Source organism: Physcomitrium patens, chromosome 8, assembly GCF_059467195.1.
Source record: "Physcomitrium patens ecotype Gransden chromosome 8, ASM5946719v1, whole genome shotgun sequence".
In the NCBI taxonomy this organism is placed as follows: Eukaryota; Viridiplantae; Streptophyta; class Bryopsida; order Funariales; family Funariaceae; genus Physcomitrium; species Physcomitrium patens.
Genome location: NC_143417.1, coordinates 15,352,501 through 15,366,219, shown reverse-complemented (window position 1 = coordinate 15,366,219; position 13,719 = coordinate 15,352,501). Strand labels below are relative to the sequence as shown.

The window sequence follows — 13,719 nt, the reverse complement described above, 5'->3', positions numbered from 1 at the left end:
ATTGGATGTACGGAAAACGTAACCAGATGTTGGATGGTAACATTCATCCAAAAGCCGTGGCAATGGACTTCCAGAGACCGAGACGACGAGGAGAGAGACTCGCAGTGGGACGCCACGCCGACGAGATGGTCTCCGCTAGCGACAAGGCCCCCGCGACCGATGTTCGAGAATCCTTCACGATTCTGCGCCGTGTGCATCGTCTTAACTTTGTTCACACCAGGTAGTGCATGGCCACATCTCGTTTCTTCCAGAGGAGTCCGATCAGTGGCGGCTGCCGTTAGCAATCGCACGAAACAAGCCCCGATCACGCGAGCAATCGGGCGTACAATTGAGCGAGAGGTTGAGGGATCCGTTGAATGCGATGAGCAAGGTTACCATGTTGCGGCGATCGGCGGGGGCCGTGCAGGAGGTGCTGCAAGGGCAGCGAGAGAGAGCCTTGGCGGCGTTTCTACCGCAGGGGTTTAGTACCGCAAGCCTGTCCAGTGTGGCTTCGTCTCAGAATGTGGCAACGGAGTCATCGGCGTCGGCCGGCACGGCCGCAGCTGCGAGTGTGGGAACGAGTGAAGAGGGCGTGGTTGGAAGCCTGAAACAGAGATTCCTGTGGAGGGTGGTGAAATCAAGCTTGCTGATCGCGGCCACGGGGGCTGTGGGCGGGGCAGCGTATGTGACCTATTGTAAGGTTCTTCTTTCTCGGGATAGATGAGAGAGTGTGGTTTTTAGGATTTCGGCTCTTGTATTGGTGGTGTTTCGCGATCGCTGGTCAGGTCACGCTGGAGAGGATGTCTGATGCAGCTGTGGTCGGGATCTTGGGAAGAGTGTTGTCGTGCGTGTTTGAAGGATTCGAAGGGTTTTAGGGGCTAACATAATGGAGTATTGTGAGGGAATTTCAGGAAATATGACGATCAGCCGATCGCGTGTGTCTCTCCGCATTTGTAGTTTATGTCTCCACGGATCTCGGTTAGGAGCACGGAGGCGCCTAAGTATGGGCAAATTTGATGGTTTGCTGATATTTACGTCGCAAGTGTATCGATGTAGGTTTAGGGTTCCGTTCCGTTTGTTGATCAAAGCAATTTTTTCGGGACTGTTGTGCTAATTAGCTTTCGGGGATGTTTATAACGGCTATGTCTTGGACATGACGTGTTGCCTGTCAGATAATGGTAGGATTTTTAGTGTAATTATTCTGGGACAGAGGACTTCGTGTTAAAGTTTTGGAAGGCTTTAATGAAAGTGATTCGAATATTTTCAGAACGATAGGTAGTGTGATTAAGTATTACCGATCGCTTGGGGAGCTTTGTTCTTTCAATACCCATGTCGGAGTTTTCTTTAAGTCTGGATCATCACGAAGAGTATGATTGTTGCCTCTCCTATTCTTAGGAACGAGCATCGCGATGTTTCGAATGAATATTTGATCTAATTGATCGTGGGAGCGTTCTTCGCCAGTTCTTAACAGTCGGTTTTTGTGTAATACAGCATACGATGTTGATTCTGTGGAGCAAAAGCTGTCAGCTTTGAAGTCTTCTATAAGCAAGCTGACTTTCGATGAGTCGAACCTTCTAGACGTGAGTTTTTAATTCAATCCTTATCGCGTCATGTTTTTTTTGTGATACAGTTTGAGACACTCGTCACATTGAAATTCCTCCTTGTGTATAATATTTACCAGATGATAAGCATTTCCACATTTACGGTGTAACACTTTTGCACACTTCCGATTGTCTCTTATATTTACCACTCTTTGCTGTGCTGCTTTAGGTTTTGGTGTGTTAATTGAATGATCTCGTAGGTCATATATGCATGCTTTAACTCAACAAGAAGATTCAGTTCTAGAAGTTGTTGTCCTTTTAGGACTTCAGAAAACATTAGGACGCTTGTGGTTAAATGTTTAGGGAAATACTAATGTCTTTGAATTTTATGTTTATTGTAGAAACTTCGCTCAACGGTTTACGCAACAACTCTTGGAGGTGCGTATCTGATCGTCATTGATGCGATTTTTATAATATTGAACAGCATTATGTGATTTACAAAGATACATTTTAGAATGATTGAATGGCTTCTGTTCGATTTTAGACGACATTGTTTCATTTATGGGACCTGAATGTTGTGGCTGTTTTGATTAATTGGGTGGGCAGCTGCCGTTAGCGTAGCGGACTTTTATGTTGAAACACGAAAGAACCTGGAAGATCAAATTCGCGTAAGTGAACATGACTACGACAAGTACTTGTTATTCTTGAGTATTTTAATTTCAAAACAAAAAGAAAATCTAAGACAGTATTGAACCTTTTTCTTGCTTTGTGAGTGTCTAGAAAATACTACCAATACGTGGCTTACTTTCTACATAGTTTTGAGACCTTCATTCCGATTAGAGGAGATGCTGGGGTTGTTTTAGGCACTGCTAGCACTTAGACTGACAATCAGAGCTCTTATGTTGTAGATCGTACAAGTACCTTGACTTTTAGTGTTTTCATTGGGTGCTTTGGTGCAGGGTATTGCAGCTCCATCATCCAGCAAGTTATTGCCTGATCTACTTCCACAGGAGAGGGGCGCGTTCACAGTTGTCTTGGACCTTAATGAAACCTTGGTCTATTCGGATTGGAAAGTAAGCAATTTAATAGCCGTCGGGGGTTAGGGAATTTCTTGTTGCAATATCACAGAGAGTTTTCAAAGTAAGCCTTGTGACATTTAGGTTTCAGCGCTTATTTTTCGTGATTGTTGCGATATTTACACATATTTCCTCTGTAATGCACAGAGGGATAGAGGTTGGCGAACTTTTAAACGACCTGGAGTAGAAGCTTTCTTGGAGCAGCTCGCTCAGTACTATGAGCTAGTCGTCTACACAGATCAGCTCAACTTTGTAAGCGCTTCTCCCGCCGTCATAACTTCATCTGAGCAAGTAGCAATATGCGAAAAGGATTTCCCATCGTTTATCAGTATTTAGGAAGTTAATTGTATGCATTTTTCGACCTTTTTGTCTTTTATTTCTGTTCCTTTCTGATTCAGCGTTTCTGTTCGACTATCATTTGTCTCGGTGGTAGCTGACTGCTATCTACTTTTTGAGTAAATTACACACGTGGACACTAACGCATGCCATGTTTCTGAAAAACAGTACGTCGATCCAATCCTGGAAAAACTGGATCAGAAGGGTTGTATTAGGTACAGATTATCGAGGGACGCTACTCAGTACATCAATGGTAAACATCTTCGGGTAAGCATGTCTTGCCCATTGGTGCCTTGAAGTGGGAGCAAATCACGGATTTTCATATTTATATTTCGTCAGTGTCTTCGGTTGCAGCTGGTGACGGATGTGTATACAATTGAATGAAAACCAGTATTTATAAACTCTGATCTTCCGACTGTTCTCAAACAGGATCTGGAGAAGCTAAACAGGGACCCGACTCATGTAATTTACCTCAGCGGACATGCTAAGGATACAACTTTACAACCTGAAAATGCTCTACCCATTAAACCATGGAAATTAGAACCGGACGACACTGTGCTTCTCGACATGCTTCCTTTCCTTGAATGTACATACTCTTCAAATCAACTATTATTCTCACGTCCATTATCAACCTTAATTTTGTACACTGACGTGTACATGTTCCTCTAATTTTGTCTGAATACACTCGCTGCTGTTTAAGTTCAAGACTGTCATGAGATGCTTTTGTCTTTGGAATCTTCAGTTGATTAGCGAGTTGTGTCATGTGAATGTGGCAGTTGTAGCTCGCCAAAGACCAGCAGACATTCGACCTGTGCTAGCTTCATATGATGGTTTAGACATTCCTACAGAATTTCGAGAAAGAACGAAGGAATTGCAAAGGTAATCTACAAGTTTCTTCTTCGTATATTGCTTTTATTCTCACTAACAAGTTACAATTAAATGAATGTATTCTTTTTGTACTGGGTTGCTAGTCGTTCACTCCATACATCTCACGTATGTCGTTCTTTGCATGAAGGAAACTGGCGGAGCGGAAACAAACAAATCGTCTTTGGAGAGGGCGTCAGTAGATGCCACTGTCGAGAGCGTTTCGTAGTGTTTACTGCGCTTAAATTTTTGGTTACTCGATAGAGAAGTTTCAAATCAACTGTCATTGAGAGAAATGACTATTTAGTTTGAATACTTTTACTTTTATTTTATTAGGTGGGAGGTCGAACCCTGATACTCAAAAGATATAGTTTGATGATGAGTATGAGATAACATGGGTGCACTTATTAATGGCTGGGGAGCGAGAAGTTAGCAGCTGCAAACACTAGAATGTTTAGGTTAGTCAGTACTAGAATCATCCCGTGAATATCAAAGGTTCTGCAAACATGTAGAAGTTTGAAGATAAACTATCATCTGTACCTAGGTCTGATGATCTTCAAAGGCTGCCATTTCCGTAGTTTCACAATTTCGACTGGTCTCAGGATCCCTGAGTAGCACATACAGAGTTATTGCATTCACATTGTTTACAGAGATACACAAACGTTAACATAGTATCGATACCTAAAAGTATCTTTAACTTGTCGACTGATTGATTCACTAGCTCTCCCTTCGCGTCAGGCTGCAATTGAACTTCCAGAATTTTCAGTAAGACACTCTGCTAGTTCGCAATCCTAGATGCAGACAAGATTCTAGTTGGACAGGGGTTAACATATACATGCGTATTCTACAAGGATGTAGAGATACATCGGCCTCGTGCATGCTTGGCTTTGACGCACACGGTGCAATGATGTTCAGAAATTTTCAGAAACCCGCTTGCAGCGACACCAGAATGCTAAACCACCACCTCTTCCCTTGGCAACAATTATCTCATCGTCTGCGTAAAACCAGATAAAGAATGGGTCGGTGTTACCAGGAGTTCGCCCTTCATCCTCTTTTTTGCCGATATTTATTGAGAAGTGTGGAAGAGATCCAATCTTGATCTTCACCTTGTCAAACAAAAAAGCTAGGATTCTTTTGTTCATTGAAAATCTGCCTTCAAAGGCAAGCGCGCCCAGAGGGCCAAGGTAGACTCCATTCTCAATTCTCAAGGCCTGCACACCAGCATAAATACAAACCGATGGTAGAGTAAGAATGTCGAAACATGATTGGGTCAGATGTCGAAATCAAAATCGTCAGAGATTTGGCAGTTATTTCAACAACACAAGTTGTCCACAGCAGCTGGTGCATTTCAACTTACCGCTGCATCAAAGTTCTGTACTGCTGTTACAGGCAGGTACTTGCCTCCACCAGGACCTCCTTGGAGAGCGTCCCTGACCTGCACAAGTTCAGGTGGCATGAGTATCGACCCGAAACTCCTAGTGTCATTCACAGCAATAGTCAACTTTAATGATTGTGTGGCCGAGCATACCGAAATGAAGCATCACCACGGAGGGGCAAGGTTGGATGCTAGTAAGCAGATGAGTAAACGAATATCTCATTGAATTGCCGCAAGTTACACAACACGTACCAAGTTCTTGCCAGCAGTAAACACAAGCATCCATGTCCGCCCAGGCGACTGAGTACCACCGAGATATTGAAGAAAGTTTGAAGGATTCACTTTCGCCTTCTCAATAGCTCTAATGGCGGCAAATACCTCAGTCGGAGGGACCTTCTTTGTTTTAGCAGCTCTTTTCAGGACAGCAACATGTTCCGAAACGTCCACAGTATCCGACAGTAAAGGTCCTTCTTCCTTGTCAAGGGAACCTGTGGAAAAGTCAGTAGTCTGGAAAAACAGACTTCAACATAGAAAAGCAAGTGAGAAAATCTCTCAAGTCAATTCATTGCATTGGTAAAAGTTCACTTCTTATTTCCAGAGTTTGAGTAACGCACGGAGCTTTCAGTTTTCTTACATGCAATGACCGATATGGCGATGCTAATGCAGCGCCTCCTACCTGACCTAGCATGTTTCAGAAACCAAGATGCAGTGCGAGGAAGCTCACATTAGTACAAGCTGGAGATCACACCTGCCTCGCTGGTTGTGGCAACTGGGGCCCCTTCCATCCTTATTGAACTAGTACGATGCACCGCACTAATTGCTGGCTTCCTGCTCGTATGCAGGGAGTGGGACACTCTGCATGTCCGCGAGATACCAGGCCTCCGCACTGAACTTGCGGCTCCAGCTGTAGTTGCTGCAGACTGGTTGTCATATTGAATATGCGTGATGGCAGTTACACTCAACGTAGCCTGGGCCGACGCTCGCAAAGCCTGCACAAGAGAGTAACGGCATTCTTCTTAATCCAGTAACATTACGTCTCATTCTCTCCTCCAGGGCAAAGCTTAAAAGCACTAAGCTATTCATTCACCCACATTCCTGCACGTTGAAAAAATTGCAGTACTTCGATACATGCGGACGTCAAAGCGCGTAAAACAGCGCGGTCATGTCAAACTCGACATTCGGTTTCTAGTAATGGCATTCTTCTCAATCCTACGCAGTTCATTTCAAGCCAACATGTTCCTACCTCACAAAATATCGGTTGACATTTAACACATTCCAGGTGACCAAAAACTTGTGCCTAAAACTGCAACGAACGACCAGCTCCATGGCAATCCTACAAAGCCACCTCGCCCTATTACTCGAAGCATGAATAATACTCAATGCGATCCGTTCAAAACAAAGCTAATTATCCAATAAGTATTTCTGCCCTTCCGCCAGAACGACTTGAAGCGACCTTCTTAAAATACTCCAACACATCAATCCTCGTCTGACTATAGAATATGCTCTCCCCAGGGCCGACTTCCTCGGTCCATCACGCACATGGAAAACTACTACAACTTCTCTGAGACTGTATGCGTGGCTTGCAAATAATGCAGAATCCCTGGTGAGAGCGAAGTGGAACCAGACAATGAGGACAATGATGGATTGACTTACCATGTCTGTGAGCCCGGAGATAATTGAGGTGTAGACGGAATCCACACGCAGCGCAATGAAATTGGAATTGAAGACACGAGCTGCGGCAGAAAGGAAGGAGAGGAGAGGGAGAGAGAGCGAGAGAGACAGAGACAGGGATCAGGTTGGCCGTGTGTGGATAAGCCAGCCTCGGTTTCCATTACAAAGCTGTTGTCGCTCATTCTGACCTTCCATCCGCAGGATACCATCCAAACTAGGGATAAGAGCTTCAAAGCGTTATTCAATGCCGCTGATGCAAAGTTCTGAAACTGGGATGGTCCACGTAAGGTTGAAATTTAGGGCTTCATGGATTGAGGCAAAAGTACCGAAATTACAGGGCGTGCGGGGCACATTGTGGTTTGTTCAAACTGAAATCAACGCCCAAATCTTAACGATGTGTGTAAAATTTGCGGAGCCGATTATTGTGCTAAAATCTCAACTCATGAATTGTTGTTCTAAAGCTGCGGGAGATGTTCCTGAAGTTGTGATCATGGGAATTATTTGTTTCGGTTTATTTGACATTTGTTGATAGCGATAAGTAATTCGTAAAAAAGTTTAGTCATGGGAATAGACGTCATGGTTTTATCTCGGTGTAAGCCGAGGCTGGGACCCAGCTTCGGTGCAACCACTGAGGTTGTGCCTTATCCGGGGCCTCAGAATTGCGGCGTTCTATTATCCTGAGAGACGCTTGCTCTTTCTCTCCAGGGAGCCAGTTCGAGCAGCTCGCAGTTCCAATTTGGTGCATCAATTTTGCTTCTGCGGCGATGGCGTCGACTACCGCGGGCGTGGCGTTGCCTCTCACCTCTTCGTCTTCCTCCCTCGCTTCGCCTCTGTCGCACAGCACGACCAATGCGTCCTTCAGTGGCTTGAAGGTGGTGCCGTCTTTGAAGCGGGCGAGCGTGAAGAAGGCATTGCAATGCCAATCAGCTGCCAAGCCCGGGAAGGTCGTGGCTATGGCAGTGACGCTTCCCATGTTGACGTTCGAGGGCGAGGCAGCCGGGGAGGTGGAGATGGACCTGCGGACGGCCCGGCCCGAGACTGCTAAGGCTGTTGTACACAGGGGTGTGATTTGTGAGATGCAGAACAGGAGGCGGGGAACCGCGTCGACTTTGACGAGGAGTGAGGTGCGAGGAGGAGGAAGGAAGCCTTACAAGCAAAAAGGCACCGGAAGGGCTCGCCAGGGATCGATTAGGACGCCACTTCGCCCTGGTGGAGGTGTTGTATTCGGCCCTAAGCCCAAGGATTGGTCCATCAAGATTAACAAGAAGGAGAAAAGGTTAGCCATTAGCACTGCCCTGCAGTCTGCAAGTGTTAACACTGTGGTGGTGGAGGATTTTGAGGACAAATTCACCACGCCTAAGACGAAGGAATTCATTTCTGCACTCAAGAGATGGGGCGTCAAGCAAGGAGAAAATTCGTTGCTGTTTTCTGTGAACCCTTCGGAATCTCTGGTATTGTCCAGCAGAAATGTAAGTACCGTCAAGCTCATTACACCCCGAAATCTGAACCTCTATGATGTCTTGAGAGCTGACAAATTGATTCTTACCAAGTCGTCGGTGGAGTACTTAGAGCAAATGTATGGCGCGTCCGGTTCGTTTGAGATTATTGTTGGAGATGGTGAGGGAGAAGAAGAGGATAGCGCTATCGAGGAGGCCAGTGAAGAGGCTGTCGAGCCTGAAACCTCGTCTTAGAGTTAGGGTTTTAAAGATTCCTGCAATTAGGTGAATCTATAATGAGACTTCTGTGCCGATTTCTTAAAACTAGGAATTACTGTTATCTTCACAGGTCTGCGCCAAACTGAATTGGTTTAAGAGATGCTTATGTGATCTTTAGTCTTTCGAGAAAGTAAAATGCGAGTCTGGCATGTCGATTTTAGTCGTCTCTCATACTTCTCAATTCTTGGTAATATACTTCAATTTCTTGAAATCATTGTTTTCTCTGTTTCTTCCTTTCCACGGCTCGTCTCTAGCCCTGCATTGGTTCACAAGAAACTAATGTTAATTTCCCGTCATTCAATATCTTCACTTCGTATGCAACCTCAAGTGTCTTTGTAATTCAACTGCGTTTATTGCTTCTTGCCACTGTTACGATGAAAACAGTACTACCTGCTTAATTTTATAATCGTTGCAGACATTGAAATTTTATCGTTTTAGAGTGTGGACGTTCCTTGGGATTGATAAACCCACAAAAGTGTAAACAATTGCCAAGTTCCTCGAAATTGAGTCTTGAGGATCTACAATCTGTGTTGTTTCCAGGGCAGTAACGCAGTCATGAACAGTTCATCGGTAATTCAGATGAAGTAAAAATATATAAAGCAATTTTTCTTAATACGAACCCTATTTTTCCTCAATGCTGACTGATCAGCATAGCAGGAGTTTTATTAGGATGACATCATTTTCGTTTTACGTTACTGATATGCAAATTAAATACTGTACACCTCAAGGATTCTTCTCTTTTTACTCACGAAATGATGGCATCGTTGGATAGGAAAAACAATTTCCATCCTCCTGCCTAACGAAGAAGAAAGATGCATGGAATGTGCGTATGAAAAGGCGACCGAACACACTATCATGAGTGTTTTATCTTTAAATGATTCTTCAGTCAGTACGGGAGATGTTACTTGAACCAGTTATGGCCTTCTGATCTAACAATTTTGTGTCTATATTTTACTTCCAAAAAGATGTCTTGACGGAGTGCACTTAAGGTCACCAACTATTGGTGTGCTATCCAGTGCCCAGTCTGGAATGTAGGTGGAGAATATGAATAACTGTCGGATGGATCAAATTCCACACAAATAAGGATGGCCACAGTTAACTGTTCGACATTTTAGCGACATGGCACATGATGCTAGGGATGAGCACCTCAACGAAAAAGTGTTACAACCATGTTCTCATTAGCGACCATTGTTCTTCTGGATGAGTGTAAAGACCATGCAGCAAACAAACCTTCGAGATTGTAGGGACAAATTGTCTTGAGAAAAAGGAGACAAGATGTCTTATCTGTATTTACAGAAATCTTGTCGCACAATTGGTGAACAGTTGATAAAAGCTACCTCGGGGATTTGTATTATAGTCAAAAAACCTCAGAATGAAGAGGAATTTGAATATGAATGATAAAATGACATGATAATCACCTAAATGATGAACTTTTTCACAAAATGCTGTTGTCCCATCTTGGAAGTGATGGTGCCATGGTGATCGTAAGACATACCTTCCGTGTTTAAAGTACATTATTAATGCAACTTGTCTTCTGCACAGAACACTCGACGTGTGCTGGATTTTTATTTCTCAGATAAGGTGCAAAACCCAGGTCCAAAACTGCAATGGTTCACCAAATTCCGATCATGCGTTCGCCTCCTTCCTGTGCACTTGCTCGGAACATGCTGGGAGTGTTGAAAGCCATGGCCACTTCGCCAGAGGTAGATACCGCCACCAATCCTCCCATGTTCTCAGGAAGCTTCTCATGGATCACTTTGTACACAGCTTTACCAAGCGGAAGCTCCTTGTATTCCATTATAGCTGCCACTTCTTTGGCAACAGTGTGTTTGATGAACTCTTCCCCTCGCCCTGTTCCTGACACTGCGCACAGGTGGTTTGCGTATGTACCTGCTCCTACTATGGGCGTATCACCTGTAAAAATATGAGATATAAGATACTGGTCAATGCACTTGTCATGGAGGATCTTAAACTGAGCAACAATATCACCTTTCAAGCTCATAGGTGGCAATTTCAAGTCGAATTGATAGTCAAGGACAGAACCACATACCGATGCGACCAGACATTTTGTTGACAAGGCCTCCTGTGGAGGTTGCTGCGGCACAATTACCCCAGACGTCTACTGCGGTACAACCTACAGTCTCAAATTCTGCCTTGAAGACCTGATGGAGAGCGCATTTCTTCTTAATTGCAAACCTATCCGGGTGATCATTCGTCTTCTCATTTGCGATCTCCCGTTGTCCAGGGTTATAGCCTGCATGGGCGGCACCATTGCCATTGGTGCGAGTGTCCTCGTTGTCACCGCTATTTAGATCGTCGGGAGCGTGCTCAGAGAAGTCCAACTGCAAGATCGTTCCCCAAGAAGAAAACCGCGTCAACATTAGCTTTCAAATATCAGTCGGAAGGTAGATGAAGTGTGGATTAATTAAGAAATACTGAAATACTTGTCTGAACAAAAGAGAATTACCTCGACAGAATTCGTTTTCTTTGCGTTCTCCAACTTCTCTCGATTCTCTTCGGTAATGAAGGTGTTCGTATCCACTGTCTCAACTCCCTGTAAAGACCGAAACCGTCAGCACTCTTTTTGGAGAAAATTAAGGAAACAGATTCAGAAAAAACGGCTAAGATTAAGAATTCCCAAAATGACACACGGCATAACAGACGCGTCACCGAATTGAGATAGTTTTCGCTTAAGTGCTGTGATAATTAGGGTTCTGTGCTGACCTGTTGCCTTGCAAACTCTTCTGCTCCATCGAATGCAAGATAGACGTGAGGCGAATTATCCATCACCAAACGAGCCAACGACACGGGGTGCACTACCGTAGAGATTCCAGAGACAGCGCCACAATTCTTTGATCTTCCGTCCATGATAGACGCCTCCATCTCCACAGTGCCCTTATTTGTAAGCACAGAACCTTTTCCAGCGTTAAATAAGGTGTTGTCCTCGAGTGCCCTCACCTACAAAACAGTATTTGCACATGTATCGAATGAGATTTGGATACCACAAGAGGATAACGAGAGAAGCTATCGCTGAAGCACGTGAGATACCATTGTTTCCCTTGAAAGAATGGTTCTGATTTCGGCACGAGTAAGAACAAACACCAATTGGTGCAAGGATTTGAGGAATAGATGTAGTAAAAAAATCTTCTATATAGCTGTTACCAAGCAGCTCAAATTAGATATCTCAATGAACTGCAGCACAATGTAAACAAATGGATGTGAGAGATGTTACACACAACAAGCTCAACGGCTTCTACAGCAGGAAGGCTGTTCCTAAGAGCGGCAATGCCGACGTCCAAGATCTCGTTAAGAGCAGCTTCAGTGCGTTTCTTCCAATCCGCGGTCATCTTCTCCTTGGCAATCATTCCTGCACCGCCATGCAGAGCAATTGCCCAGACCCCCATGCTACCACGCTCGATGGCTGCAACCCGATCCGAATTGTGACCGCAAACCACAGAGCCACCAACCTTCAGCCTCGCAGGTGCAAAAGAGAGCAATTGCAGCCTCACAGCTGCAGGCTAACAGCGAGTTCTCCAACTAACCGCACCACTGAACTCAAGCCTCTCAACTCTCTCCCCAAGCAAGCATCACCGAACCAAAATAATGCTTCACCAAAGCAAGATCCAGGTCCTCCGGTTCCAGTCACAGAATGACAGTCACCGCGTCATTTTGGACAACAATCTAAGATCCTCTCAACCTCTTCAAGTGGAAGTGATGAAGATGCAATTGGAAATCTGCGCAGTCCACCGCAAGTAGGAGCTGTACGTTTGGAAACCGCCAATTTCGAAAAATTGAAAGGGAGGATCCGAGCAGCCGGCGATGATCGAAAGTGCTGGGCGGGGGAAGCTTATATACTCGACGGTGAAACATTTCAGCCAACCAACTCACAGGATTTACGCTTCCCCATCTAGAGGAAAAAGGTAGAAATCTCCGAACAAGAACGAAACGAAGGCACTGTCTGCGGCTCCAGAGTCTAGTGGGCTCTGCTGCGTCGGATACACTGCAGGATCTTTCGATCATACTTCATCCATCCATTCACACTACACATCCATCATTGACGTTAAATTCATCCAACTGACGTGGACCACTGGTCCGATATTACGCGCCGCCGCCAGAAAATTAAAATGTTCTCTTCGGGCACCTAATCAAGGGCAGGCGGGCAGGCAACTCAATCCTTTTTCCTATGCTTGAAGTGAAGTGGCCACAAGGTGAAGAATGGTTTTTTTCACTTGTAAGTTTGAAATTATGTTTTTTTTAATAATGGAGTTTGTGTACAAACTTGACACAAGACTTGTCACTTGTAACTTATGACTTGACATTATTATGTACACTCTTGGCAACTTCTATTGCAATTTTGGCTAGCGTGGGTAGCATGTGTTATGGGGAAACACATGTTATAGGATAGGATAGGAACCCACCCACCTGCCCCCCCTTAAGGCGAGGCAAGCTTAGAAGTTAGTCACAAGTAGATGGGGTGTGGGCTTGGAAAGTCCACCCTGTCTTTCCTTGGTATTATTTTAGTGCTTTTTAAGTTGCCAGCTCAGCTGACATGCTTGCCAGGTCAGCCCCACAGGTTCCAAGTTGGCATTGATGCATTGCCACATCAGGAGACACACCCAATTTCTCACTTTCACATGGTGGTTGGTTTGTTTTCTGAAGGGGGTTCCATGCAATGGTCTCATGCCCTTTGTCCCACGCAGTCTATCAGATTGCCATGTGTGAGGGACTGTATGTTGCCTTGCCTTATTATGCGGCCGTCTGCCTTTCCCTGAATTATATCTTATTGCTGGAAATGGGAAAGGAAAGGAGTGTAATTGTTTACGAGAATGGTGGGATTGATGAACACCATTTTTGAGAAATTAAAAAGTAAAAAGTAAAAAGTAGAGTAAAGTATTCTGGTTCTTTGATATTGATATTGATGATTACATGTTGAAATAAAACAAAGAAGATAGGAGAAGAGGAAGAAGTGATGATGTTTTGACATTTGTGGAATGTTTCTGTAACATATGTACGTTTGAAACAAAGCAAATCCTAAGTTATTTGGAGAGTTTTTGTTTTTGAAGAAAGATTTATATATCTTTTTTTTAAATTGGGAAGACATTGTTGAGTAGTTGAAAGTCATTTGGTCTTTTGGATCGAAAGTGTTCAAATAAAGTGTAAAG

General features: G+C 44.3%; 4 protein-coding genes across 4 annotated transcripts; 2 read left to right on the top strand and 2 right to left on the bottom strand.

The window, feature by feature from the left end:
* The first annotated feature begins 108 nt into the window (after positions 1-108).
* Positions 109-4,360, top strand: LOC112285613 (mitochondrial import inner membrane translocase subunit TIM50). Its single transcript, XM_024526566.3, has 10 exons — positions 109-674; positions 1,471-1,559; positions 1,922-1,958; positions 2,127-2,188; positions 2,480-2,593; positions 2,744-2,848; positions 3,101-3,199; positions 3,362-3,518; positions 3,709-3,811; positions 3,948-4,360. The coding sequence occupies exons 1-10, from the start codon at positions 362-364 to the stop codon at positions 3,997-3,999; spliced, it is 1,131 nt and encodes a 376-aa protein (XP_024382334.1). The 5' UTR covers positions 109-361; the 3' UTR covers positions 4,000-4,360.
* Positions 4,361-4,371: 11 nt separating this feature from the next.
* LOC112285615 (uncharacterized) lies at positions 4,372-6,881 on the bottom strand. The gene is made up of 5 exons (XM_024526568.3): positions 6,825-6,881; positions 5,920-6,160; positions 5,424-5,659; positions 5,154-5,231; positions 4,372-5,007 (listed from the first exon to the last, which is right to left on the bottom strand). Exons 1-5 carry the CDS (start codon positions 6,825-6,827, stop codon positions 4,708-4,710), a joined length of 858 nt encoding a protein of 285 aa, XP_024382336.1. The 5' UTR covers positions 6,828-6,881; the 3' UTR covers positions 4,372-4,707.
* A 509-nt stretch (positions 6,882-7,390) lies between these two features.
* LOC112285614 (uncharacterized) lies at positions 7,391-8,768 on the top strand. The gene has a single exon (XM_024526567.2). It carries the CDS (start codon positions 7,607-7,609, stop codon positions 8,531-8,533), a length of 927 nt encoding a protein of 308 aa, XP_024382335.1. The 5' UTR covers positions 7,391-7,606; the 3' UTR covers positions 8,534-8,768.
* Positions 8,769-9,808: 1,040 nt separating this feature from the next.
* Positions 9,809-12,467, bottom strand: LOC112286140 (isoaspartyl peptidase/L-asparaginase). The gene is made up of 5 exons (XM_024527767.3): positions 11,794-12,467; positions 11,282-11,515; positions 11,025-11,111; positions 10,608-10,899; positions 9,809-10,471 (listed from the first exon to the last, which is right to left on the bottom strand). The coding sequence occupies exons 1-5, from the start codon at positions 11,959-11,961 to the stop codon at positions 10,170-10,172; spliced, it is 1,083 nt and encodes a 360-aa protein (XP_024383535.1). The 5' UTR covers positions 11,962-12,467; the 3' UTR covers positions 9,809-10,169.
* Between the last annotated feature and the right edge of the window lie 1,252 nt (positions 12,468-13,719).